The sequence below is a fragment of the Pan troglodytes genome, chromosome 1 (assembly GCF_028858775.2).
Source record: "Pan troglodytes isolate AG18354 chromosome 1, NHGRI_mPanTro3-v2.0_pri, whole genome shotgun sequence".
Classification (NCBI taxonomy): Eukaryota; Metazoa; Chordata; class Mammalia; order Primates; family Hominidae; genus Pan; species Pan troglodytes.
The window spans coordinates 40986163-41014160 of record NC_072398.2 but is presented as its reverse complement, the minus strand read 5'-3'; the positions used below and the strand labels follow the sequence as shown (position 1 = coordinate 41014160).

Here is a 27998-nt window from a genome sequence, read left to right as displayed (position 1 = left end):
GAGCAAGACCCTTTCTAATAAGCACTTACAGTTGGTGGGCACTGCAGTTGTAAAACTTGAACTCGGTGCTGACAAATATCTTTCCTGTCTCCTTGGACCTCAGCTGTAGCTCCAGCCCAAACCAGTCTGGAAAAACAAACAAAAAAGGATGCGGCTGGGTAACAACGTGGGGGACCCTGTAGACAGCCACAAAAATAAAATGTAAGTCATGAAGCCACCACAGGGCTCTCTTAGGATGCAGATACTATGTGGAACCTGCCTGAATCGTCTCTTCTCCTCCCAAGGAAGCCTCTTTGGGTAAATACCAGCCCACCCCTCACACCCAGACTTCCTCTGCCTGCAGGGAGGAAGAAGCAGATTCCACGGAGCCCCTTGCCTTTGTCAGTCATGTTCCATTACTGAAAGGATTTCAGAAATATTAGGTCTGAGCCCCCAGTTCTGTGGAGAGACCTGCTAAAAAACTACTGATGGAAGCCACTCCATTCCTAGGAGGGACGGGCTATCTGGAAAGACGCTGTGTTCTGTGCAGCCTTAACTCAAAGTGGAGCAAGTATTTTCCTTCCTGAAATTCACTTTGGGGCATGACAGTTTGCTTTCAAACTTAAACAAGTTGTCTAAGCCAATATTAGTATCTGGTATAAGAAGACTGTGTGCCTAGTTCTTGTGACCCCCAGCTCCCTCAGTATAGAGAAGCCCCTCATTTGTGGCTCTCATGGCAGATATTTCTTACCTTGATCCAGCGGGATGACAGGGACATCCTTGGGCCCAGGTGAGATGCAGATGACCTGGCTCCCGGACACCTGCCCCTCCACCTCTGTCAGGTTCCCAAAGGCACAGGCGATACCCGCAGATAGATCAGGAGCATCACTCACTACCAGGCTGAGCTGTGGGAGGAGCAAAGAGATGATGCCAAAGAAATGCCTCAGGAGACCTGGACTCCAGGTCCAGCCCTGCTGTGACCCACTTTGCTCACTGATCTCCCCTGACCTCATCTATAAAAGAAGGATGTTGGTCTAAGTGGTCTTCCAGCTTTGAACACTGAAGTTACAGTCATTAATTATTCAATGTGTGTAGGGTCAATGGTCTTTATTAATATTATTATTAATGTTTCCATCTTCTCCAGCATTAGAAAGCCCGAGGGGTGGGGGCGCTAGAGGGAAAGGTACCAAAATCCATCTAAGCCCCTGTTCATTTTGACATGAAAATTAATTGCAAGGCACCACGCGAACTTGAAAGCAAGTCATGGGCCGAGCCCTTCACAGACAAGGCCTTAGCCATGGCTCATGGGAGTAAATATCACCAACCTGGAGGTTTACCAGGAGCTCACCAGGTTGGTGGAAGATAGCTAGCTCCTCACCTGGCTGTCATTCATCAAGAGGCTGCTTCTAAAGGCTGCGTGTTCCCTAGAGTTTGTGCTTCTCTGTTCCATGTGGGCTCTCTGTTCTCTAGCAGCTCCCTTGAAATGGACCAGTAGGTTCATAAGGAGCTCAGGGGATCAGAGAAGTGGCCACCAACTGCTTGATGTCTGCTATTACCTATGGGTTCCAATAATCTAGGCCAGCGGTTTTCAGCTTTTTTGAATTTGAAGACCCTACTTTTAACAGTAAAAATATCACAGACTCTCTGAGGAATCTGCTGATTGAGAAAATATTCAATGGCAAAATGCTGCTCTAAATCCACTGCACTTTTAAATGAGTTTGTACTCAAATTACCACAATACAGCATCTAAGTGGTATTTGAATAGGTAAGAAAGGCGACTGGTTTCCTCTGCCCATGAGGTGTGCCCATAGGGTTCATGGTGATGACATCTCTGTGGCCTCCAAGCTGAGGACCGTGATGGCGTAGGTAGGTTTCCCTTTGTTTTATTTTTTAAATTTTTAGTAAAGACAGGGTCTCACTATGTTGCCCAGGCTAGTCTTGAGCTCCTGGGCTCAAGCAACCCTCTCCACCTCAGCCTCCCAAAGTGCTAGGATTACAGGCGTGAGCCACCGCGCCCAGCCTGTAGGTTTCCCTCTATCTTCCTATCAATACCCACTGGTGTTATTTGCAGTGGGTTTCTCAGTCTCAGTGGGCATCACCTAACCTTTCCATACATTTGTTTGCTGCTGAATCTCTGCCCCAGTTTCGTTTCCATGGGGCCAAGAGACTTAGGTACAAACTCCCCTGTTTGTTTCCTCAGCTCCCTTGGAGCCAAAAGCTCCTGGTGGGGATGAATGAACTGAAATCTTGGAAGGTTCATTAACTAATTAACATTCGTGAATGCTCATAAAACCTTCAGAATGAAATAATAATGCAGGGCCTAAGGACATGAAATATTTTGGGTTGTACCTTGACAGATAGTTAAGGGCTATTTTATTCTCTTTAATATTCTCTTTAAGCATACACTGACTTCGAATTGAGGCAGTCTCTTTCTTGCTCTTATTCTTTCCTCTCTCTCTCTCTCTCTCTCACACACACACACACACACACACACATACACACATGCAACTCGCAGATTTCTTTAAGAGTGCAGCGAGTGGAGAATTGTAAATGCAGCAGATACTAAAGAATGTGTTATTTGGTATTGGATTGCATTATGTTGCAGATGTTTGTTACTAAATGCAAAATCTAGATTTACAAAACAGATCAATGGGTAATGAATTTTCAGGGAAACTGGAGAATGACTATGCCCTTTACAATAGGCATTGCCATACTTTTGCTATAATCATAAAGTCTCCTTACTGGATTTAAAGTCTGATCAATTTACAGATACTTGTGCAAGCGTGAATGGAGCACACCCACACAGGTGCATGCACTGTATTCCCTCTCCCCATGCCCCTGGATGAGTTACTTACCAACCGGCTGTGCTCAGATACTGAGATGCTGCTGGGATGCACTGCAAGGCTCACACACTGGCTGATGCTGGCAGCAAATCGATTAGGTTCCCAGGCCTGTTGGCATTTGTCCCTGCGGGAGCACCTGCCATAAACACAGATTCACAAGAGGTCAGGCCTCTGGGACCCATCTGTTTGGCTCCATTGTCCCCTGGGCAGGATGGGAGTTTGCTGCCCTGAGGCCTGTGTCCTGTCTTCTGAAGAAGACTTTTACTGTACTCCGGAGGGCTTTGGTGACTCTCAGACAGTCTCCGTCGCAGTTAAGGACAGACCGAGAGGGAAGAGGATTAATCCCCAACATGAGAGATCCAGTTTCGACATAAAGAATTAGCAGTGGAGGGTGTTCAGGTTCTTGATGTATTGAACAAAGAATTGGACAAAACGCACAAACAAAGCAAGGAAGGAATGAAGGGATTTATTGAAAATGAAAGTTCACTCCACAGTGCGGGAGCGGGCCTGAGCATAGGGGCTCAAAGGCCCTGTTACAGAATTTTGGGGGAGTTTAAATACCCTCTGCTTGGAGTATGTCTTATGTAAATGAAGAGGATGAAGTAAAGTTACAAAGTCATTTACAGCCAGTGTACGCCTATGGAGAGGATATTTTCTGTCAGAGCTGAAGTGTGAATCAGCCTTATGTTCCCTGCCTCCAGACCCTGTTTTCCTGCCTCAGAATGACTCTGTTATTTTTGTTTGTTTGTTTTTTTGAGACAGAGTCTTGCTCTGTTGCCTAGGCTGGAGTGCAGTGGCAGGGTCTCAGCTCACTGCAAACTCTGCCTCCCGGGTTCAGGCAATTCTCCTGTCCCAGCCTCCTGAGTATCTGGGATTACAGGCACCCACCACCGTGCCCGGTTAATTTTTATATTTTTAGTAGAGACGGGGTTTCACCATCTTGGCCAGGATGGTCTCAAACTCCTGATCTCGTGATCCACCCGCGTCAGTCTCCCAAAGTGCTGAGATTACAGGTGTGAGCCACCGCACCTGGCCCTAGAATGACTCTTTACAGCACTGTGGGATGCTGAGACCACAGAGTGAGGGCAGCCTGTGGGACCTGAGAAGCAGCACAGCCATGGAAAAGCAAATGAACTTTGGGGCCAAAGAGCCTGGGTTCCAACCCCAGACCTGTTACCTACTAGCTGCGACCCTTGGACAAGCTACTTAATCTCTCTCTGCCTCAGTTTCCTCAACTGCAAAAAAAAAAAAAAATAAGGATTGGCCAGGCATGGTGGCTCACAGCTGTAATCCCAGCACTTTGGGAGGCTAAGGTAAGGAGGATTGCTTGAGCCTATGAGTTCAAGACCAACCTGGGCAACATAGTGGGACCCCATTCTAAAAAAAAAAATTAGCTGGGTACGGTGGCACATGCCTCTAGTTCCAGTTACTCAAGAGGCTGAGTTGGTTAGATTACTTGAGCGCTGTAGTGAGCTGTGATTGCACCACTACACTCTCACCTGGGTGACACAGTGAGACCTTATCTCAAAGAAAAAGAAAAAGGAGGAGGAGGATGATAATACCTATTTCACAGGGTTGGTGTAAGAATTAAAGGAGTTAGTGCTTAGAAAATGGCCTGGCGCATAGTAGGTGCCATGACAGTGTTAGCCCTTATAATATTAATATTAATGATGCTGATAATGATTCATATTATCATTTTCCTCCAGAGAAATTTTTAAGAAAACAGGAGAGGGTCTTGGCAGTGTGGGACAGTGTGCATATGATCTTGTGGGTGGATTAATGGCTATTTGAAGGCAGTGGCCATGTTTTATTCATTGGGATATTCTACCTGTCACATGGTATATTTTAAATAAATGTTTGTGTCACGAAATAATGCCTTGAGACAGAGAGACAGACAAGGTGCTGCAGCCAGGGCTGCCTCTGTCAGAAAGCTTGTTTGGCTGTTTCTCCCAACATCTTCATCTCGGGCTCTAGGCTCCCCTGCCCACAGTAGCAGGTGGGCAGGTGACACCAGCACTCGGGAGCTTCAGGTTACTGTCTGCCTTGTCACATGGAAACCCGCTCCACGGCTGGTGCCAGTGTGTCCAAACCAAATAGCCATCGGGACACTAGTGATTCCACAATCAAGCAGTGATTCGCACCCTAACCCCCCCCAAACTCCTCCCCCTCTTCCTTTTCAGGCACATAATGGATCTAAATATGAATGCTGTCAAAGAAAAGAATTATTGAGGTTTAAGTGAATCCTTAAGATAGCTCTAAAGTGAGCTCTTGACTGGAGCCTTTATCTCATTGACTCACTGAAATGGCTCTTTTTTATCATACTATTTATGGCAACAGCCCTAACAGAGATAAATAGCCTTGGAGACAATAACACACTTGCAAGAGCAAGGCATACAGAAGAGACAGGAAGGCTTCAATTCCCCCCAACCCCTCAGAGGCTCCTCAGCCCTCGGCCTCCATTAAAGAGGCCACCGTGGGGACCCGGGAGCTGCAGCTTCCCCCATCTCCTCACGCCTGATACCAGGCTGCTGCTTGGCAGGTGGGAGAGCACTGCAGGAGGGTCTGGTGAAGAAGAGAATGACCAGATGCAGAGAAACCTCTGGGTATAAACAGCAAAAATCTTGTTCTCCGCGAGCTCTTGGGGCGGAGAAGCTGGGAGATGAGTGTCCTGGTAGGTAGGGAGGATTCTCTAAAGAGTTAAGGAGTTAAGGGGACAGAGGAAACCTGGGACTATTCTGATGTGGCTAATTCCAGCAGTCACGGCTGACCTGCACCAGGAGGAAGACCGGGTGGTTTGCGGCAGCGGGGAGGCCCAGGCATTGCTGATAGATCTATAGGCACTTGTTCAAGATGGGGAAAACAGACGTCCTTGCTGTTGAATAAATGATAATCCCCGATCTATAATTTTGGTGTGTTCGACATGGGAGAAGTGCCACAGGCACTGAAGCTGGGAGGACAGAGTGGCGGAGGCATGGGGAGTAGGAGGTACCGCTGGACATGACCACTGCAGAGCTAGAGGGCAGGCTGCCCAGGGCCCTTTGCACAGAGCTGGCAGCAGGCTGTCAGGTTCTTTGGAGAAAGAAATTCTCTCGAGGAAAGACCCTGCCTGCTGGCTGGTGGGTCAGCCTCACTGCAGGGAACCAAAATTTACCCCCTTTTGCCATTCCGGGGCACAACATTAGCATCTTTACCACTTGTCTGACCTAAATGGAGACACACTGTCCAGGTCTGCTAAGAGAATTTCTGCAAAACTTTCTGAGCAATCTTTTACCTCCAAAACCCAAGCAGGGAACCCAGTATTCACGGGCTCAAATCCAGTCCAGATTTTGCATCTGTGAGGCACCAGCTTCCCTCCCTCCCTCCAGAGCCCTCCCAACACCTGCTGCAGAGGCTGGAAGCCAAGAGCTATTGTGCAGGACCCTGAACTCTGGCCCTCCGCCTCCGCCTCCACCCCAAACCCAGCTCATTTCATGGAGATGCTTTGCTGGCTGGCACGGAGCCCTGGAGTTTCCAACTCCATTGGGCAACAGAATTCCTAGCCAGCTCCTGTCTTTCGGGGTTTTCACCCTTTCTCTTCCCCTGGGGCTCTTCAAATTAGGAAGTTTAAGTGTGATTTAGCATTTATATTGAGTTGGTATTCAACGGCAGATGATGAGGCCAGTTGAAGTGAGATGTGAACTTCTTAGAATCATAAAATAATGAGGCCAGAAGGGTCCTCCCAAGGGTATAGGGTCCATGATAATTATTCTGATTTGTGTAGCCTTTTCTGGGCTTCCTTATTACCAAAGCATTTATTATTTCATTCAGTCTTCACAATTCACCTGTGAAATAGGCATTTTCCCTAAACAGCAATGGAGAAACAGAGGCCTGGAGTTGTCAGGGGACCCATCCAGGGTCACACAGCAGCTAGCTGGAGTCTAAACCTCCCAATGCCAGTGCACCACCATCTGCACAGTCTTGGCACAGAGGGGCACCTATTTCAGGCTACACTGAAGAAGTTTTTGGGAAACCTAAAGACTACAGTATCCCTTGTGAGTTCTTTCAAAGACACAAGGATATAAGCACCTCACTTCAGAGCAGCTGAAGGGCTGAATTTGGAAGTAAAATGGAAGAAGAGAGGCAAAGACCCTGCACTTAGAAAGAAGGCCAACCCATGGCCTCTTTGCCTCTTCCTGCTCTCAACACTGAAGCCACGATTAGAATTACTGCTCTGAAGAGGACAATTCCTCTCTGTCTCTGCAAAGTACTGTCATATCCCATCATTCCCGGAAAGCCCCGGTCTTCTGCATGCCAAACCCTTTTCCAGTATACCCCAAACTTACATGTTGTGCAGGGCACACCAGCCACAGTGAGGGTCCCCAGAGCTCAGGCACTCCCCACAAGTCGTATACTGCTCACATGACTCCACGGGGACCCTGGTGACCTGGCAGAGAGAGGAAAGAGGGTACAGTGAGGTTAGGCTGTGACGACTAGCAGGTGTGTGTCACACAGTCCTGTGTGTACTCACACTTGCACTGTCAACTCCCCTAAAGAGGTGATACTGGGCGGCAAGTCATGGCCTCAATGTCCCCAATCTCTTTACCTGCATAAGGCAGGTAGGCTAAGCCGAGTGTGTCTCTGAGTGGCAGCCCTAAGACTTCTTGCCTTCGCGAGAGGTAGCAGCAAAGGCTCCATCTATTTCTGCCCTCCACTAGCATCCTCCCGAGAGCTGGGCAAGCCAGTGGCAAGTACTGAAAATGGTTAACTCTGTTGAAAGGCTATTGAGTGGCACAAACTCATCTCTGAAGAGCTTTCAGCTGGGCTTGGGCTGAGACATCCTGCCTACACAGAAAACATTCAAAAAGGGAAAGGAGAAACTTTTCCCATCAAATAATATTCATAGTATGGCACAGACTCTTTACAGCCAACCAAATATACCACCTGGATCCAATTATCCCATTCTCTGATGTCTGCATTCAGTTTCTCTAGCAAATCTCCCATCCTTTGAAAAGTCTGGCTAAATGGGAACATCCACAGAAAAGAGCTGCCTGATTCAGTCTTGCCTGGAAAGTGGGAATTTGTAGATCAAGACCCTGCCCCCCAGAGAGTGTAGCCCTTGCACACTCCTCCTGGTCTTCTGCTGGGGCCCTGCAGGGGCTTGAGCTGGGCCTGTCTGGATATTACTCACCCCTACTTGCACAGCAGGGGTGAAAATAAAGACCAGGCAAGGGGGCCAGAGGACTGAAGTGTTCCAGTTGATATGTCCTAGGTATCTGTTGCTGGCTGGGGCAGGAGGCTGCTGGGCTGCAAAAACTTTTGCTGGGCTGGGAATGGGTTCTTATTTGTTAGGGCATAGAGGTCCCCCACCTACCAGATGTGTAAAAAGTAAAAACATAACCTGTGGTCCAGCAGCACAGTGTTCTGCCTCTGGCGGGGGGACAAAAGATATGATGGAGACATCTCCATGGCATCCTCCTGAGAGGTTCAGGATGGATCCTAACACTGTTCACTCAGCAAATGTTTATCAGATGTCAACGCTGTGGAGCTCTGGTGCTATGCAACAGAGAAACGATAGCGAACAGCACACAGATTCTGCCCTCCCAGAACCCTACGGTCCAGTGGGAGTTGGGGATGACAAACCGAGACTTGCTCTACATTTTGCTGAGTTTTTGTTGTGTGGGATTTCTGTGAGTGCTGAAGGTTTGGGGAACTCAGCAAAGAGGTGACCAGTGGGGTAGGGGTGCCTTGAAGGGTAAGAGGGGGTCAGATGCAGAGACCTGGAAAGACATGCCAATCTGAAGGATTGTGATGAGCGAAAGCGATCATGGATAAGTTCAGTATAAACTTAAGTGTAGGGTGTACAGTGGGTGGGAGGGGAGAGAGATGAGCCTGCCTTTCCTCTCTTGGGTGTCCCCACCCATCCTTCCTACATCATCACACTTAACATTGCATATATGAGGCTTTTCTGTAAGTCAGTGACATGATCAGCTTTAAACATCCCTCACCTCCCTTTAATAATAAAAACATGAAATGCAGGGAGATGAGTGTAAAATCTTGCAATTTAGCTTTTAAAAACGACTGGTACTCTAAGTTTAAGACGGGGGATAGCTGATTTGAAATAGTTCAAGTGTGATAGACCTAAGGGTTTGAGTTGACTCAAAGTCAACTCAACTCAAAATCTGATGTGACCTGATAGGGTGAGGTGATAACGAAAGAAGCTAATCTGACCATGGGCTGCATAAATAGACACACAGCATCAGGGTTGAGAGAAGCCACCCCCCTCTGGGGAGTCCGGAGTTCAGGTCTCCGCAACCTGCCCTAGGAGGGGCGTTGCTCAACCAGAGATCCTTCCCGGAGGGTGGCCAGGATGGGGTGGGATGCAGAAGTGGTGTCTGAGGTACAGCAGATGAACCTGGGATGTTTATTTAGTCCAATGAAGAGTCTCAAAGTAGTCATGTAGGCTGTTTTCCAGTGTTCGAAGGGGAGCAGTATGGCTGCAGTGGGACTCATGGGTGAAAAGCTCAGAAAAGCTCAACATCATGCAACCGCCTGGCTTTCCAAAGGAACGCCTATCACAGGGATGCATAAGCAGTCAAGGTGACATTCGTCCCAAAGGCTGGAAGAAAGGATTTCTGCCCTCAGAGGAAGGCTACATTAGTCCCTGCCAATTCTGACATTCCAGCCTTCTATTTCCCACAGTTTCCCTAACTCCTCCTTGAGACTGTTGATGATTTTTGTCCTGTACAACTTTACAGTTGAAAGATAACATGCAGCCACCACCACCACCAATTCACACCGCCTTAAAGAATAACCCTTGAACCCTGCCTCATGGCCCACAATGCCTACAAGAAACACCTTTCAGACAGGTATCTGCCGGAGACCTTCTAGTGTACCTCTCCCAGGCCTGGTGACTATCAGCCCTCTGGGATAACAGAGACCCTGGCTGCCTGGGAGGCTTCCGCTGGCCCCCTCCAAACCACTCTCTGAGGCCTGAGAATGGTGGTCCAGTGCCTAGCCTCCTTTTCTTGGGTTTCGGGCTCCTTGTGAGTGATGTCTGCATCTGGCTGCAAATTAAAACAACTGTCTGCATTGCATTCGGCCCGTCTGTCAAAACACAGCCCAGCCCTCAGCAGCTGGGAAAAGGGGCCCTGAATGGGAGCAGTGTCTCCAGCAACAAAGCCCACTTTCACGCCAAGTGCCATGGAGATAGTGAAACCCTGTTCTTCTCCAAACATGAAACCAATAGCACAACTATTTTTCCTGTTTCCTGGGCCCTCCTGGTGATTTTTCTTTTTTTTTTAATGCACTGAGTTGAAGAGCAAAGTGAAACAGGAAACTTGTAAGTTGGCAGGGGTGGAGGGGGGTGGTCTAAAACTTGAATTATTCTGTCCTCTAAGATGTAACAGCCACACACAAACCAGAGGAAAGAAATGTCACAGTGACCGGGGGGGAGACCCTCAAAGTCAGATGTTCCCAGGAGCCTTCTCTGTCTCTTATATTCATGTGCTTCTATATTCATTTGTCAGTCAATATTCATTGATCGTGTCCTCCATCCAGGCCAGTGCTAGGCACTTCAGAATAAAAACAACGACAGCATTAAAACACAACTAGCACCTTCAAGTTGTGAACAGGCTAGCAATAAAAAGAAGAAAGCGATACGTGTTCTAAGACAAGTATTCAAAGAGGGCTGAGGGAATTCAGAGCAACGAGAAAACACTGCCTGCATCTGTGCTGCCCAATACAATAGCCACTAGCTTCATGCGGCTATTGAGTTTGAAATGTAGCTAGGACAAATTAAGATGTACTGTAAGTCTACAATACACACTGGATTTGGAAGATTTAGTGAGGAAAAGAAAAAAGGGAAAAAATTACATCAATAATTTTTATTGACATGTTGAAAAGATATTTTGCCTATCTTGAGTTAAATGTATTATTAGTTTCACCTGTTCTTCTTCCTTTTTGAAATGTGGCTACTAGAAAAGTTAAAATTACACATGTAGTTCATGCTTGTGGCTTATATTTTATTTCTATCTGACAGTGCTGCCCTAAACGGAGTATACACAGTATGTGTCCGGGCCTTAAAAGGTGAAGAATATTTAGACAGATGAAGAGCATTCCAGGTGGAAAGAACCATATAAGCAGACATTGGAAAGCAGGGTTTCTTCAAACACCTTTGGTGAGGGCAAGGGAGGGATGGTGCAAGTCTGGATATGTGAGTCTGGGTGACCATGGGAAGAACTGCAAAGACCACAGAGCTGGAATATGTGATGCCTCCAAGCCTTCTAGCCTTGGCCAAAACAATGTCCTCCATGAGGCAGGCCTGGGGCTCTCAAGGAGCTATGGCCCTCAGTGTGTGGTTCTCAAACCAGCACCATTGGTGTCACGTGTGAGATTACTGAACATGAAAATCCAGGGTGCACTAAATCAGAAACACTGGGGAAGAGGTCCAGGAAATGGGTCTTAACAACTCTCCAACCGATTCTTACGCAGGCCAACCACTGATATAGATGACTCCAGCTCTCCGAGTGGGTCTTTTTAAATGTTAGGTCCTGGGGCCAGGAAGAAACAGAATATCACTCTTCCTTGGTGCAATGGAAGGAATTAGAGGGATTTTAGGGGTGTAGGGGAAGGCAACAGTGCTCTGGGGACTACTTTATGCCCAGTGAGAAATTGGTTCTAATCATTCTGCATCTATGAAGTCCATAAAGGACCAAGTTCAAGCCTCCGCAGTCAGGAGCCACTTCACTGTGTACCCCAGGTGACAGCCCAGCACTTGTTCTAGGACTGGGTCGGGTGGGGAGGGAGATGTCTTCAGAAACTCAAGAAGGAAAGGGAGCTTTCTCCTGGAGAGTGTCCACCGCGTCGGGCGCCCTCTGTCAGGGCTGACTCAGAGTTTAATGGGACACTTTATGACACTTTAATTAGCATTTGTTTACTATTATTGCATTTTAATTATGCCTGAGGCTCCTTGGCCCCCTCCACTCTGAGTGCTGGGATCTGGGGGTGGCTGGGCTGGCGGGTGAGTGTGGCAATGGGAATTATACAATGGGAGGGTGCCCTTCTCCTGCCCCCTATGGCCTTCTCCCCAGGACCCGCAGTGCTGCTTCAAACTGGATTCCACCCTCATGCTTGACATTCTTTTCTGCTTGATCTTATGGCTTGTAACTACACCTTTAATGAATATAACTGTCCTGTTAAGTCATTTACTTAAGAAATACTCTTAATTAAAGGTGACTCACACTGTGTTCTTGGCTCTCCTGGCCCCGGGGCCCCGCGTCTCTGGTGCCTTCCTTGGCCTGATTCAGCGGGGCTGAAGATACATGTGGGAGGGACTTGGCAGGGAGTGCAGAGTGTGGGGCAGTTTTCCTTCCCTGACCAACTCTCTCAATTCAGCACACGAGTAGCCCACAGAGCGTCAGGCCCAGTATAGCCAGACACATTATCAGATAATTATTAGAGGCAGTGGGGACAAGTCACTGAGGGAAGCCGCTGGACCCAGCCTCTTTCCTGAAGGTCTTGAAAAGCATGGCACACCTGTAGTGTTTGGACCATCCAAGGTAAGGCCAGGAAAGCCTCAGAGGCCCTAAGAGTGAGTCATCCTGGACAGAGCCCCTGGGCAGTTACTCCCATAAGGAGCAGACACATCACCCTTTCCACAGAAGAGTTTCCCAATGGTAGGCATAAGAACAAGCGCCCTTTGCCAAGTGAGCCTGGGGACAGAGAATCAACACTGCATCTCTGCCACCCTATATGGACACCTGGAAGGACCACGTGGTTCTGAGCACTTACATGGCTCTTCTGGAGAAACGCCTGAGGTGAAAGCAGAAAACCTCACATGATTCTGACAGTGGATCATGCCGGAGGCCCATTTAGTCCTTAAACATCTACTGAGCACTTACATTGTACTCAACCCTCTGTTAGGCATCAGGGCTACATTCTCTTCCCTCCTGGAGCCCATGGTTCAGTTGAGAACAAAACCAAGGAAACAGATAATCTCAATATGGTAGGACAGATGCCACAATAGAAGTAGAACCAGGACCGTCGTGGCTCAGAGGACAGAGAGTGGCAGCTCGCCTCAGGGGGCTCTGGCACTCAGTGTTCAAGCGATCTGCAAGATCCCTTTGCAATCATGCAAGAGAGACACAGAGGGATGAAAGGAACAAGGGAAAATTGTTCCCCAGGCTGGTGGGCCCCTCCAAGATTGAGAATTTAATCTCTTTCTTCCCTGGAATCTGCCCTACCAGATGGTACACCTGTCCTCACACGTGTCCCCTGCTCCTGACACAAGGGAAGAAACAGAGGCCTTCTCAGTGGCTGGGAGCCAGATGGCAGGGGTGGGAGGTGGCACAGATGCCCGAATGGAGCACCAGTTGGCCTCATCAACAGCCTCCTGGTCCTCAGGGCTCAGGGCAGAGCACACAGCAGCTGAAGCTGACGGAGCTGGCTCCCTGGGCCTCTCTCCTTTCCTTTGTACCTTCTCTTGGTGGTCCCTCCCTGCAGGCCCACCCCTTCACCCCTTCAGGTTTATAGGGTCTCAGAGCCACTTTCTTCTCTTTCCCCCAATCCAAACCTGTTTTCAAGAAAAGATCTGACACTCATTTACACACACAGCTGATGGTGGATTGAAGAGAGACCTCTGCTGGGGCTGCTGTATGGACAGAGATCAATAACGCAGTCACAGCAATCCTGGCAGAGGGTTTTGGCATTTTTGAAATGCTTCCACACACATTATCTAATTTGATCTGCACAACTCCCCAGAGAGGAAGAGAGGACAGGTATTGTTATGTGTTATGATTTTCACTGGATCTACTGAGAAATTAAGGCCCCCAAAGAGCGCTTAAGTCCTCACTTGCAGTGAGTGGCAAAGTGGCCAACTGGAGGAGAATCCTCCACGGCCCATGATGGGACCGACTGTTCGCTCTTCTCAGATATACTGCAAGGGCTCTTTCTGAAGGATGAGGAGGGAGAAGGTGGCCCAGGAGTCCATTGCGAGATCCGAGGCAAGAGCAGAGCAGGGATCAGGAGGCTTGAAGCAACCTGAAGGCAGGTGAGGTTTCTGCTTCTCTGCACCCTACAGCTCCTAGTACCCAGTAGCTGTTAACTGATGGAATAAATGGGTGGGTGGAGTTTTTCTTCTTCACAGGCTTGCACCAAATCTTGTAAGCCCTTCTGTAAATGGGTGCAATTAACATGGAGATGTTGATTTTCTGTGGATTTTCTGCCTGGCAGCCTAGTGTACTATCCTTCCCTTGACACTCATTCAGAGTCCTCACAGGGAGAGAAATGTGGGCCAATGTTTGGGGAGGCCCAGCCCTGCCCCTGCCCCTGGCCTTATTCTCTCAGGCAGAGAAGCCAAGGTAGACCCTCTGGGGAAAGTCCAGGCCCCCTCCCTCCTGACATGCCTCTTACTCCATCCCCTTTGGCTCAGCAAGTCTCCAAAGAAAAATTCCTACACCACTTTCTGTCCTTCAGCAGGAAAGAGCTGATGTCTACTGGATGCCTGAAGCAACACCTTAATCTCAATCTCCCCTGCTGGGAGCAGGTGAGGGAGGCAGCAACGAAATCATGTCCCTTTGGATCTGCTGCCTAAGGTTCTGGGGGAAGTGATGGGCACTGAGGTCTCCTGACAGCTGGCAGGCTCCTGGCTGGCCCCACCTTGCCCTGAGCTGGGCAGTGGACCGAGCTTGTTGAATGGATTGAAGCAGCAGGAACAATAATAACAACAGCTGCATGTATCCAGTATTTACTGCATGCCAGGCACGTCACATAGATTACCTCATTTAATCCTTACACCAACCTTTCCAGGGAGGTATTCTTAGTCCCATTTTACCTATTAGAAAACTGAGCATCAGCTTAAGTAACGCAGGTAAGGTCATATCCTTTGTAGGGTAACAGAAACAAAATTGGAGTCTAAGTTTGTTTAATTCCCACACAGATGCAGCGGGGTCCAGACAGACAGAGGCAAGGACTACAGAGGGAAGGCCCCTTCTCCTGGAGCTGCCCCAAAAGCGGTCACCGGGGCCATTCTTCTTCCTAGAAAGAACATCTTTCTGCTTCCTAGTCAAGCTGCTGGACACTGCAATTATGTTCACCTGCCTGACCCCTGCAAATCTCTTAGCTCATTTTACTCCCCTCTGTTTTCTAACAGTGATTCAGCTGGGTGAATCAGGAGCCAGACAGCAAGAGAGGTGATACCAGAAGGTGAAGAGGGACATAGATTGGGAAGGGTGAAAGATTCCCTGAGGGATTTTTTTTTTAAACGACAAAGTCTTGTTCTGTCACCCAGGCAGGAGTACAGTGGTGCAATCACAGCTTACTGCAGTCTCTACCTCCCGGGCTCAACGGATTCTCTTGCCTCAACCCTCCTGAGTAGCTGGGACTACAGGTGTGTGCCACCACACCTGGCTAATTAATTTAATTTAATTTAATTTTTTTTTTGGAGAGACAGAATCTCCCTATGTTTCCCAGGCTAGTCAAAAACTCCTGAGCTCAAGTGCTTTCCTACCTCTGGCTCCTAAAATGTTGGGATTACAGGTGTGAGCCTTTGCACCTGGCTGGACTTCTGTTTTTAAGCTTACTAGGACCAGAACAATAATGGAAGAGGCTGTGAGCAGGCTCCACGTTTTCCATCTGAGCTTCCTACAAAATGTCACCGAGCCCTCTGTTAGCACAGCTTGGGTAGTGGCCGCAGCAGAAGTTTTCTGTCCCGGTCTTGCCAGTGATCAGCTGTGTCGCCATGGGCACTCCGGTTATGCTTCAGGCCCTCATTTCCTTATTTTGAGATAAAGACAATATCTGTCCCACCTATCTCTGGGGCTCATCAGGAAGCAGAACACCTCTGAGCCCACACTTTCAGCTTAGGTTTTTCCTATGACTCAGCTTCACAGTAATTAATGTGAAGAACTCATTATTGTTTGTTCTCAGTGTTAGATCCATTTCTTTAACAATCAATAGTCATGCATTCAGATCCCCTTAAATTCTCATAAAGTAAATACCAACCCAGCCTCCTGCCTGTCCTCTGGGCTGTGAAAGTCACGTGGTCAACATCATTAAGGAAAAAGAGGCACAAAAACCCCAGAAAACCAGCTGGAGGTTCCGGAGACTGTGATTGCAACTAAAGCAACGCACAACCTTCTGACCAGAAGCTGACCCCGGGGCTGTCTCCTAAGAACTCCTGACTATCTGGAGACTTGAGGGTGGAGTGCAGTTCAAAGAGAAAATCTATTTTTAATGACTTGGGGGAGAAGAGTAGAGTGGTTGAGTAATTCAGAGTAATTAAACCTATCTATCACTCAGAGAGAGGAGACCAAAGTTGGTTGAACTTTTCAATGACATTTTTTTTCCTCCTCATTCATAAAAACTCAGCAGAGGTCCTGCAGGAGTCAAAGGGGAGAGGACAATATGAAAAGAAACTTCTGGCCCCATACAGTGGAATTCAACCCTTGGATGAGTGCTGGGGCAGTGACTGCTCCTGAAACCTGTTTTCAGGTAGAGGCCATATTTTGTACTGGTTTTGCACTTTGAAGGGGACAGCCCTCAGTTTCCAATCCAGCTTCTATGCTTATCAGCTGTATGACACTAAGTAAGATGTTGGACTTTCTTGAGCTTTAGTTTCCTTCTCTGTAAAATGGTGACATTGATATCCATTTCACAAGGTTGTTCTGAGGCTTACGTGATGTCTGTACATACAGACTTGCACACAGCTGGTGCTCAATAGTGGTAGTTACCATGCTCAGTGTCTAGATGCAGACCCCACTGAAGGTGGCAGTGCTTGTATGGAAAAGCTGCAGAGGGCCCTGGCTTTGCTCTTCTATGATGGGTGACCTTGCTGAAGCCACCCGGCCTCTTGGAGCTACGATTGTTTATCTATGACATGGGGAGAATTATGTCTGCCTTTTTGCATGAAGAGCCATCCAGCCCCTGTAACTGCCGTCTTTATTAAATAATCCCAGTGTTGGAAGTGTGCTGAAACTCAGGATCCTTGCCTGAAAGAAGTCAAATTAAGCTCAGCTTGCTAAGGATAAAGGTAAAACTTGGGCAAGGTAAAACTACAAAGAGGGTAGGAAATCTTATGGGCAAGGCAGATACTCCAAACACCAAATCATATTTTATCAGAGAAGACTCCCATGCCAGAAATACTAGGGAGGTAGAAGTAGGACCCTTTCTAGGAAGTTCTGGTTTTTGGAAGGACCTACAAAAAAAAAAAAAAAAACAGAGATGCTGATACTATGTTGTCTCCATGACAACAGTGGATTTATTCAGTTAGAAAAAGCAGCTGGGATAGGAAATGGGGGATGAGGAGGCTTTGGGAACTAGGGCCTAAGAAATAACTAAAACAGACCTCTCATCTGGGGACCAGATGCCTGGGATTAGCCAGGTCGTACAAAGCTCCTTATAGGGTCCACATTGACTGCCCTACCCCAGGAGGGGGAAAGGTGATGATGGCATGGGGTGGGGTGATAAGGCAGGGATGCCCCCTACCTACTCATTCCTACTCATTCATTCCACAATGGTTGTTTGCCCAGACATGGTTCCAGTGAGGCCCCTGGACACACAGAGCCTGAGTCTAGCCTTACCACAGAGCTTGACTTCTTCCAAGAACTGGGCATCTGCCTAACAGGCCCCCATCTCAGGGCCCTGCCCTTTTGATTTCTACTTCCCTTGCCTTCCAGTCTCCAAGAGAGCATGAAAGAAGGGTTTGGAATTCCAGTTAATCCCAAATGCTCTCTCTTTTTTTTTTTTTTTTTTTTTGAGATGTGGTCTTGCTCTGTTGCCCAGCCTGGAGTGCAGTGATATGATCTTGGCTCACTGCAGCCTCAGGCTCCCGGATTCATGCAATCCTCCCACCTCAGCCTCCTGAGTAGCTGAGACTAGAGGCATGTCATGTGCCACCATGCCTGGCTAATTGTTTAAATTTTTTATAGTGATGGGGTCTTGCCATGTGGCTTAGGCCGGTCTTGAACCCCTGGGCTCAAGCGATCTGCCCGCCAGAGCAACTCAAAGTGTTGGAATTACAGGTGTGAGCCACTGTGCCCAGCCCCAAATGGCCTTTTTAATGTAAAGTGCTTATGGCCTTTTTAAGCATAGAAGGTGAGGTTTGGAGTGGAAATCATCAGGGGAAGGAGCCCAAGAAGAAGCTGGTCAGACAGCTCGGGTAAGAGCATCTTTGCTGTTGTTGAATAGAAGGTTGAAGCCACCTTTAGTGTTGTCTGAGATGAGGATTCAGAATTTATGTTTGGGAGAATACTTTTATAATAGGGAAAGTGGGGCCTTTAGGACATCACTGCTCCTGAAAGATACTATAAAAATTAGCTCCCTCTGGCAAAGTCCCTGGCACTGCCTCCCAACAGAGCTCTAGTTTTTGCCTCTTGGTCCCCAGCAACACTTCCTGCTCTGCTGTTGGCATTTGTGGTTATTGATAATACGTGTGGGTTCTTAGGGACTCCTTGTTTTCTAATCTTCCATCCTTGATACTTCCCTTAGAATCTGTTTCCCCAGTTATGAAGGGACCCCACGTTGATGTTCCCAGGTCGTCTTTACATAAGGAGGACAGTGTCATCAAATGGTATGACATAGAATCAGATTTGGCAAAGCCTGACTGCCCAAGGCCTTCTTCACTGCACCAGGTCAACAGCTGTGTACACAAGGAAGCAGGGAGCTAGCTCAGCATTATCCATAGGTGCCGGATCTGAGACCAGACTCTACCTCTCTGCCTAAACTGTTGTATGACTCTGAGTAGGTAAGAAGCCACTGGAACCTCATGCTGTAAAACAGAATTTTGGTTTTCAGCAAACACCATGGAATGCATCTTCTCCACTATCTCTCAGCTTTCCTTTCTAACCATCCAAAACTTGGGCATCTTGTCCTCTCTGACACATCAGACCCCCCGATAGTATTCTCTCTGACTTTTCTTGGTATGCTGAGTGACTGGTTCCCTTGGGCAGAACTATAGAGAATTGTCTTGTCCATCACAGCTTCCTAGGAGGCAGTGAGTGAGTAGATGAGTGTGTGTGTATGTGTGTGAAAGAGAGAGAGAGTGAGAGAGGGAAGGAAGGATAGAGGGAGCGGGAGGGAGATGGAGGATAAGAATATGTATTAAATCTCTGCCTAAGGGGAAACAAGAGTCTCCTATACTTACATTGGAACATTTTAATTTCCTTTTGGTATAGAGCTCATTTATTCATTCCTGCCATTCATTCATTCAACTCTGGCAAGGTGGTGATATGAGGCAGGAAAGCTCCTAGGCTTTGCTGGATCCCATGCCTCTGTGTTGGTTTGGGAACCTTTATAGACTGGTCAGTTGGATCAAGACCATTCCATGGAGGCAGCAATGACCACATGGCCTCAGTGCTTTGTACCCAGGGGTTAGTCAGTGTGGGTTGATTGGCATGACCTTGTGAATCTGCATTCTGATATATTTGATTTATCACCAAGTCAACCTGAATGTGGTAGAAATACACCGGGCACATATACTTTGTGCATTTGCTTGTTTATTCATTCATTTACTCAATCATTAGTCTATCCGCTGAGTTCATCCATTCATCCATCCATCCATCCACCAGACTGCTATATATATAAGTTATATAAAAGTTATCTGCAGCTGAAGAAGAAACTGAGGAACAGAGAGTCTCAGTGAAGTTGTTTAAAGTCATGTAGTCAGTAAGTTATACAGCTGGGACTCGCACTCAGGCAGGCTGGCTACAGAGCCCATGTTCTCAAATTTGACACCATACCGCCTCTTAGACATGAAGGATGGCATGGGTTAGAAAATGCTCAGCCCTGTACCTTGCTGATAGCTGATAGTTATTATTAATAAATATGTATTAAACACCTACAATATAGTCTGTGTAGACATTAAGTTCACAGAATGAACAGATACAACCTTGATCCCAAAGTACTCATAGTGTTGTCAGGAAGACAGACACACCTCCAAAACTATAATGAAATATTAGCAATATGATTGAGACATGGTAAAAGCTATAGGAGCAAAAGGGAAGTACAAATCAGGGAAGGCTTTCAAGAGTCAGTGTTTTGTACCAATAATACAAAACACTGTTTCTTTCAGCTAAAGAAACACAACAATAAAAATAAAATCTAAAACAACAAGAAAACTCTGCCTATCTCATGAAGTTTGTAGTCCAAACACCTCAGTGTGACATTTCAGACTTCTAAATTCTGCTCCTCACCCAGGCTGACGTTTCCACTCCTGACCCCTTTGGTCAATGTCAACTCCACTCCTGCCAGGCTGGCCTCCTCTCTTGCTTTGTGTAGTCCTGCCTCCATGCCTTTGCTCATACATTCCCGCTAATCCAAATATCCTCCCCTCTCCCGCTCATGTGCAAATCCCTGGGCCCTCCCTCCTCCAGGAAGTCTTCCTTGATCAACCTTTGTTACTTCTCTCTCTGAACTGAGAATCTGACTGCCTGCCCAATTGGCATGAGTCTAATGCACTTTTTATACTCTTCTTAGGTAGGTAACTTTTTAGATTACTTATAGGGCTCTTGTTTTTATTTCTTCTTATGAGACATCTCTGTATGCTCCCACTTCAGTTTCTTGTACGAAATAGGTCTATAAATACCTGCTGAGAAGCTAATTATACTCTCCCAATGATCCAGGTTTTATTTTAAGCTCTTTAATCAAACGCACTATGCTAAAGTTCTCTAGGTGTGGCTGAGGCCCCCTGGTATTTTGCGAGTATCCATTCGGTGACTTGAGGGCTTTTAAAATTTTTTAATAGTCAATGTTTACAACACAGCAGAGGCTTTTGGTGCCACGGAAAGGACATAGCTGTTAGGGTCAGAAGAACGTGGCTCAGCCTCACCACATACTCAACTGTACCGGGCAAGTCCCTTAACCTCCCTGGGCCTCAGTTTTCACATTTGTTAAATATTATTGGATGTTAAAATTAAGGCATCCACGAAGGCACCATGATACAATAATGCTGTGTTCTAAGGTAAAGTGCAGACTGCCATACAATTTTTCAGAGTAGATTCTCAAGATTCAGGTTCATGATTCTTCTGCCCCTGACCCTGGATCCCCTGACCCAGATGAATGGAATGAAAGGATTAAAGGGGCCAGGCGAGGTGCTTATGCCTGTAATCCCAGAACTTTGGGAGGCAAAGCTGGGCAGGATCATTTGAGTTCAGGAGTTTGAGACCAGCCTGGCCAACATGGTGAAACCCCGTCTCTACAAAAATACAAAAATTAGCCGGGTGTGGTGGTGCATGCCTGTGGTCCCAGCTACTCAGGAGGCTGAGGCAGCAGAATAGCTTGAACCTGGGAGGTGGAGGTTGCAGTGAGCCGGGATCACACCACTGCACTCCAGCCTGGATGACAGAGCAAGACTCTGTCTCAAATAAAAAAAGAGTTGAAGGAATGAAAAAGAAGAGACTGTGTGAATTATTGGAGGGAGAGCTTGGAAGGCTGAAACCTAACCACCCTTCAATAGGACCACCTGGAAGTGGATAGGAGGATGCAGGAGGAAACCCAGAGGGTAGGCTGGCGAGCCCGCAGGAGGCAGAGCGAAGCAGGAACTTGGGAGGTCACTGCTCCCACCCCAGCTGCACAATGGTGGCAGGCTAAAGATGGGCAAGTACTTCCCTTGCAGCAGATGTGGACACCTTAGGAGGGAGGGCTGGCCTGGAGCATTTTACAACCTGTCCAAAAGAACCCCTGGAGGTGGTGCTGGGACCCCACTGTGGACATCTGTATGGAGAGAACTGGAAAATCACGGCCAAGAGGACAGTGTCCAGTCAAGAGGAAGCACCAGCCTCTTGATGACAGCTGCAGCCATGGAATGGTTCAGCAGGGGAGTTTCGAGGCCCAGGAAGAACCCAGCCCTGTAAGAGTCAGAAATATCCACAAGGCCTGAGAACAGAGGCTATCTGCTGCCAATTCCAGTTCATGTGAGAAAGAACTCCTCTGACCCCTCTCCTTTCTACAAAGTGGATCCATTTGGGGGAAAGCAAATGAGAAAGAGAGAGACAGAAGTAACTGGAGACCATGCGGCAGGCTCAGGCAAGGGGAGGAAAAAAATCTGCACATCAGTCCATAGGTTAAGTCTGGTCTGGAACTGGACATTATCATTCCGATTTGAGGCTGTGTTTGAGACTGGAGTGACGAAAGGCCTTTCATTATCTACAAGTGTGCAGAGAAGCTATGCCACTTGCCTGAGATCCAGGCAAAACTTTACTCATGATAAACATCTTGAAGAGACAGTAGGAGACAGCAGAATGCTGCCTTGTGATGGTATCTCCCAGCACGTGGGTTGGGCGCGATGATGTTAAGGACTGCTGTTCCTCACTAGCATATTGTCATGAGGGTCACAAGAAGTGAGAGCTTCAGCACCGCATTGTTCACTATCAGGCTTATTGCGTACAGATGGATAACTTACTGATAAAATTGTTTAAAAAAAGAAAACTGTGGACGCCAATCCTCAGATGGTTCAGCAGACCATTTTTCCTGAAATCCTGGTGTCCTTCCAGGGAGTGAATAGGTCAGGCAGTCTCTTTTGCAACGAAAGTGGCCAGAAGAATTTGAGAACAGCCACACAGGGAAGCCCCTTGACCCACTGGCCACCCTCTTCCAGGAGATGCAAGCATGATGGTTAAATGTGACAACTGAAGCTGGTCTGCTGAAGATAAGGCTGCAGTCAGGAACTGGCTCCAGGTTAGTAGCCCTCTCTGGGTGCTTCTGCCTTCCACCCCGGGGTCTTGTCCTGCCTGGGCAATCAATGGGGATTAGCACTTTGCAGCCTCCCCTCACCTGGAGGTTAGTGTGGGGACTGTTCAAATCTACCTTCCTCACAGCTTTCTATTCCTGACCTCCCTGAATGGCTGCCTCAAATGTAACCAATGTCATCGAGCTTCTGGGGGTCACAGAGGGGGGAACCTGGGGGAGATAGAAGAGAGACAAAGATACATTTTTTTCTTTTTTTTTTAAACAGGTGCTTAGGATATTAATTAGAGCAAATAATCACCAAGTTGTCTGAGTCTCTATTTTATTTGGTGCATGCCGGGTCCGGTGGAAAAAAAGCGGAATTTTAAATAATTTTGGAGTTATAACTGATGTAATTAGGTGCTCACTGAACACTTAGCATCGAGCTGTGCTTATTAAAATTACTGTTTTAATCAGAACATTGCCGGAGAATCATTAATAATACAATGGCTTGATTCCCTGGAACTCTAATTAGACCTGGACTTTTAACCACCTGAGCGTAATCTGGCTTCGTCTGGATACACACCACGGGTGATGCATTATCATTCCAGGGCATGTGGGGATGGGGCATCAATACTGCTATTTAGTGACTGCCTGAATGCTTCTTTTTTTTAGAGCAGGAGAGTGTGCTGAGGTGGCACGGGAGTACGAGGCTGAAAGGTGAAAGTGGAGGAGGTCAGCCAGGGGCTTGGGGTTGGAGGTCTCCAGGAAGAAGTGGCAGGAGATATGTTCCCTGGTGCCACTGGCCAGGCATGCCATATATATTGTTGTCTAGGAGAGCAACAAAGCCACCATATCACAGACCCAGTGAAAGGTCTCCGGATGCTCTGTCTGCAAACAGGCCTGTCCCTGATCCAAAGCAAACACACCTTCAGGGAGGGGTGAAGCTCTAGTCCCTGCAAAGCCCTTGAACACAGGAAATCGAATCACTCCTTCACTAACTGATAAGGAAAGGTGAGTCTGGTGAAGGGCTAGGGCCACTTCTTCCTCTTCCTGTCCAGCACTTTATGTCATCACAGAAAGAGACCAAGAGATTGGCTGAGTTTCTCTGGAACTTCCTTTTTTTCTTTCTTATTTTATTTTATTGAGACAGTGTCTTGCTCTGTCACCCAGGCTAGAGTGCAGTGGCACAGTCTCAGCTCACTGCAGCCTCCGCCTCCTGGGTTCAAGCGATTCTCCTGCCTCAGCCTCCCAAGTAGCTGGGAATACAAGTGTGTGCCACCATGCCTGGCTAATTTAATTTTTGTATTTTTAGTAGAGATGGGGTTTCACCATGTTGGCCAGGCTGGTCTCGAACTCCTGATCTCAAGTGATCCACCTGCCTCAGCCTCCCAAAGTGCTGGGATTACAGGCATGAGCCACCGCACCTGGCCTTCTCTGGAACTTTCTAATCCTTAGGGACATTTCTTTGGGTAATGAGGTCCAGAACTGGAGGGAGGTGAGTGGATGGATTTGTGTCCCCTGAGGTGCCTGGCTGAGCTGGCTTTTGGGGACAGGGGTCACTGGCCCAGCTCCTAGCTCTAAGCACAGGGCTTTGGTGTCTCTGCACCTTTGGCTGGTGACTCAGTGTGTCAACAATACTGATTTAGCCCCGGCTGGGTGCAGAGTTTTCTGATGGATGTCACAAGGGTGGCCAAAACCAAAGGAAATGAAAACATGCTCTCTGCCCTCCTACAGCTTGCTAACTAGCTGGAAGAACATAACAAAGATGTGAAAAAAAGATTCAGGACTCTTAAAAGGCAGATACTGAGATGTGAAAATTAAGCTGGAGCCAGACAAGGGCATGTGGAGTTAAGTGGTGATTAGAGTGGGGTGGGATTAATCAGAGAGGGGGTGAAGCTTTCTGAAGACAGACTGTGAGGCCAGACTTCATCTTTGACGCATGGGGAGGGGCAGGCAGCACTCTTGGGGTTCTTCATTAAGCATTCCTCTGGCTGCTACTACAGGCCCTGAGACAAGAAGATTGAACTCTCTGAGACTCCCTTTCAGGACTACCACTTGCCAATGCGGTACTTTGGTGCAATTTGAAAGAGGTGCCCCATCTAGGCACATGCCTTGGTAAGATGAATGAGGACTTTGTTTCAGCCCCTACTTGCCCCTCAGCCAGATGCCTTTATGTAGTGCATTTCCTGAACCATCATTTCAGCCTTGAAGTCCCTAGGGAAGTAGGGAGTTGAAATATAGCTGGTGGGTCTCCCAGAGTTCTGGCCTGGTGGACTCAGAGACAGAATGTTTTTAAGTACTAAATATTGTGGGCCCTCTTATAATGTCTGTGAGGGGAGGTCAGAGGGTGCAGAGAGATGGGAATCACCTTTGGGTCTGAGAGCCGGCAAGGCTCCAAGGAGGAGGCAAGACTTGAAAAGGGGCAGGGTGAAAAGTGGCCTGGGCATGAAAACGCCATAAACCAAAGCAGAGAGAATGAGCTATGGGTGTGCACTGGGGCCAGCGAAGGACACAATATGGGATGTCACCCATGTAGATTTCCTTTGTTACTCATTCCTTAGCAGTAGACGCTTAATAACCGAAAAAGTAAAACAAATCTAATCCTCCCTCAAGGATGAAGAGCCCAATGGAAGAATTTCTCTGTAAACCAATGCTGCTGGGAAGGAGATTTCCATCCCCGGGGAAACCTAAGTAAGGTCCACCATGAGCGAGAGCTGGGCTCCGAGACTGTCTTAGGGGAGGGGGCCTGGTCAATCGCTATCCCTTTCGGGATTCCCTAAAACCCTCTCACCCCAGGAGGATTTATACACCAGGGAAGGTCAGATGTGAGACGAAATCGTCTCTGTGTTTTAGAAGCAGATGGTTAGGTTTCCACTCAAGAATTCTCGTGCTTATGAAAAAAGAATACTGATATGGTTTGGCTCTGTGTCCCCACCCATATCTCACCTTGAATTGTAATCAAAGGCAGGACCAGGTGGAGGTAATTGAATCATGGGGGCGGTTTCCCTCATGCTGTTCTCGTGATAATGAGTGAGTTCTCATGAGAACTGATGGCTTTATAAGCATCTGGCATTCCCCCTACTGGCACTCATTCTCTCTCCTGCTGCCCTGTGAAGAGGTGCCTTCCACCATGATTGTAAGTTTCCTGAGGCCTCCCCAGTCATGCGGAACTGTGAGTCAATTAAACCTCCTTTCTTTATAAATTACCCAGTCTCGAGCATTTCTTTATAGCAGAATGAGAACAGACTAATACAAATATCATGAATGGTAGCCCCTGACACACACACATATGTACTCCATTACTCCACAAACCCATACCCATACTCGTATACACACACTCATGAACACAAACACACATCCATACCACACACTCACAGTGCACACCAATACAGTGACACCATGCACGAACTTCACACATGCTCACATCACAGCTCACACGGATACTCCATACACATATTCATGTCCCACACAGTCATGGACAGGCAGGCCCACCACACTCATCTCCCCTCACACCCCCACCTGCACACAACTGTGAGAAGAAAAGAGCCATCAGGAGCTGTCTCTCTCTGGCTGGTAGTGAAAAAAGATTAGGGCTGCCCAAGATTAAACAGGAGAGTTAAAAATGACAAACAGACTTCTAAACAGGATTAGAGTCTTAATGAAAACCATAATGAATGGAAGAGCCACACAGATATCACCCATAAATGGCTATAAATATCAGACCAACAGATGAGATCCTAGATACTGCAGTTTGGAACCCCATCAAATTACTTCTATTATAATTCATCAATAAATAACCAGGCCCAGCCTCATATTTAAGGTTCTATCATGCTTTGGAGAATAGGCTCTGAGGCCAGACAGACCCTGGTTTGAATTCTGTTTTTGCCTCTGATTTGCTGGGTTTTCTTGAGCATGTTAGTGTATTTCTTCATCTTTATCCATAAAAACATCTTAATCTATAAAATGTGGATGATTATCTCCCTAATAGGAATGTTGTGAAGATTAAATTAAGTTCTGGACAGCTATAATAATAATGTATAATAATATTAACGCTTTATTATTATGGTGATTGTTAAATTTCACTCTCTCTTGTTCCCTCTTCCATGCCCCTTTCAGCTTCCTAGGGTTAAGGAAAGCCCATGAGATGCACCCATTGGATGGTGAGATCAGTAGGAAAATAAGGAAAAAAGGAGAAGGGAGATAGAAGGAATAGGAAAGAATAGGAGAACAAGGCAGGGGGAAGAAAGCAGGAAGAAGGGAAGAGGAACAGAGAATAAGGATGGCAGAACACTTAGATGTACACATAGACGTCATCCATGGTGCAGCATCCACTTCCTCTTTGGGTGGTGGTTGCCAGGGGAAGGAGAGGTGCTGGAATAGCCAGATAATTAGGACATGATCTTCCCAAGATTTTTAATATAAGAGCTTTAATGAGATAATTCACACACCATAAAATTCACCAAACTAGATTGCGCAATTCAATGGTGTTTTGTATATTCAGGAACTGTACAACCATTAGCACAATCCATTTCAGAATACTTTCATCATCCCCCCAAAATAAACCCCATACCCATTAGTAGTCACTCCCATTCCCTCCTGCCTGCCCCAGCCCTAGGCAACACCAATCGACTTTCTGTCTGTAGGGATTCACCTATTCTGGGCATTTCATAGCGATGGAATCATACAATACGTGATCCTTTGTGACTAGCTTCTAGCATAATGTTTTCAAGGTTCATCCATATTGTAGCCTATGTTAGTAACTTCCTAAATTTCCTAATTCAGAGGCAAGAAGGTGAAAGAAAGGAGCTTAATATCCTCCCACATAAGCAAGTGTCATGATGGAAACTGTCCCACTGTTCACCCCAAGAAATCCCACTGATCCAGTTTAGTCATTAATATACAGACTTAAGATATCAGGCAGCTGGATTCTTTCATTTTTACCATCAGGGAAACCGAAGCACAGCGAAATGATGTTTTCGAGTGTGGGCCTTTTGCACCCTCCACACACCTCTCATGAAAAAAAGAAAATGAAATAGGCTCCAAGTGTAAGGGTCTCTTGTCTCTTGGTTTTTATGATTTAGATTTAATGTTAAGAGACAAATAAGGGTCTCCTGGTAGTCTGTCCATATGTCTCTCTCTTACCTCTCCAAAGTGACAATTCCCAGTTCAATTTTTACAATGTAAAAGAATGACTCTCCTCTAATGGTTATCTGTCATTGTTTATGTTTAAAGTAATTTTATATGTTAAGACTGTAGCCTTAGGATGCAGGAAAGCAGAAAGCAGTACCCTTGGGCCAAATGCAGTTTCTGAGGTTGGAGGAGTTTCTAATCTGGATTGAAAAGGACGCGGCTAGTCATTGGACTTAGAAAACATAAACCACCTTTCTTCTATAACTGAAGTGAGATGTGTCCCTAAGGGAAGCTACTTGGAGAGTTACAGGAATGGCCAGGTATCTATTCCATCTAGTTGACCCCAGAGAGAGAAACTATTTAAAGCCTATGTTGTGTGTGCAGCAGCTTCACTCTGCACTGACGTCT

At 47.1% G+C, this 27998-nt stretch overlaps 1 protein-coding gene and 1 long non-coding RNA gene across 3 annotated transcripts in view; one reads left to right on the top strand and one right to left on the bottom strand.

The window, feature by feature from the left end:
- PLXNA2 (plexin A2) overlaps nucleotides 1–27998 on the bottom strand; it is a 242733-nt gene that overhangs the window by 69158 nt on the left and 145577 nt on the right. For both annotated transcript variants that reach the window (XM_016937865.4, XM_003308723.6), the window contains exons 5-8: nucleotides 7145–7245; nucleotides 2835–2958; nucleotides 731–884; nucleotides 30–126 (exon numbers count right to left, since the gene is read on the bottom strand). In XM_016937865.4, the coding sequence (XP_016793354.2) occupies nucleotides 30–126; nucleotides 731–884; nucleotides 2835–2958; nucleotides 7145–7245 (476 nt within the window). The remainder of the gene's footprint in view (nucleotides 1–29; nucleotides 127–730; nucleotides 885–2834; nucleotides 2959–7144; nucleotides 7246–27998) is intronic.
- On the top strand, nucleotides 104–12046 carry LOC129135943 (uncharacterized). Its single transcript, XR_008537062.2, has 2 exons — nucleotides 104–201; nucleotides 10840–12046. It is a non-coding gene; the product is annotated as an uncharacterized LOC129135943 (long non-coding RNA).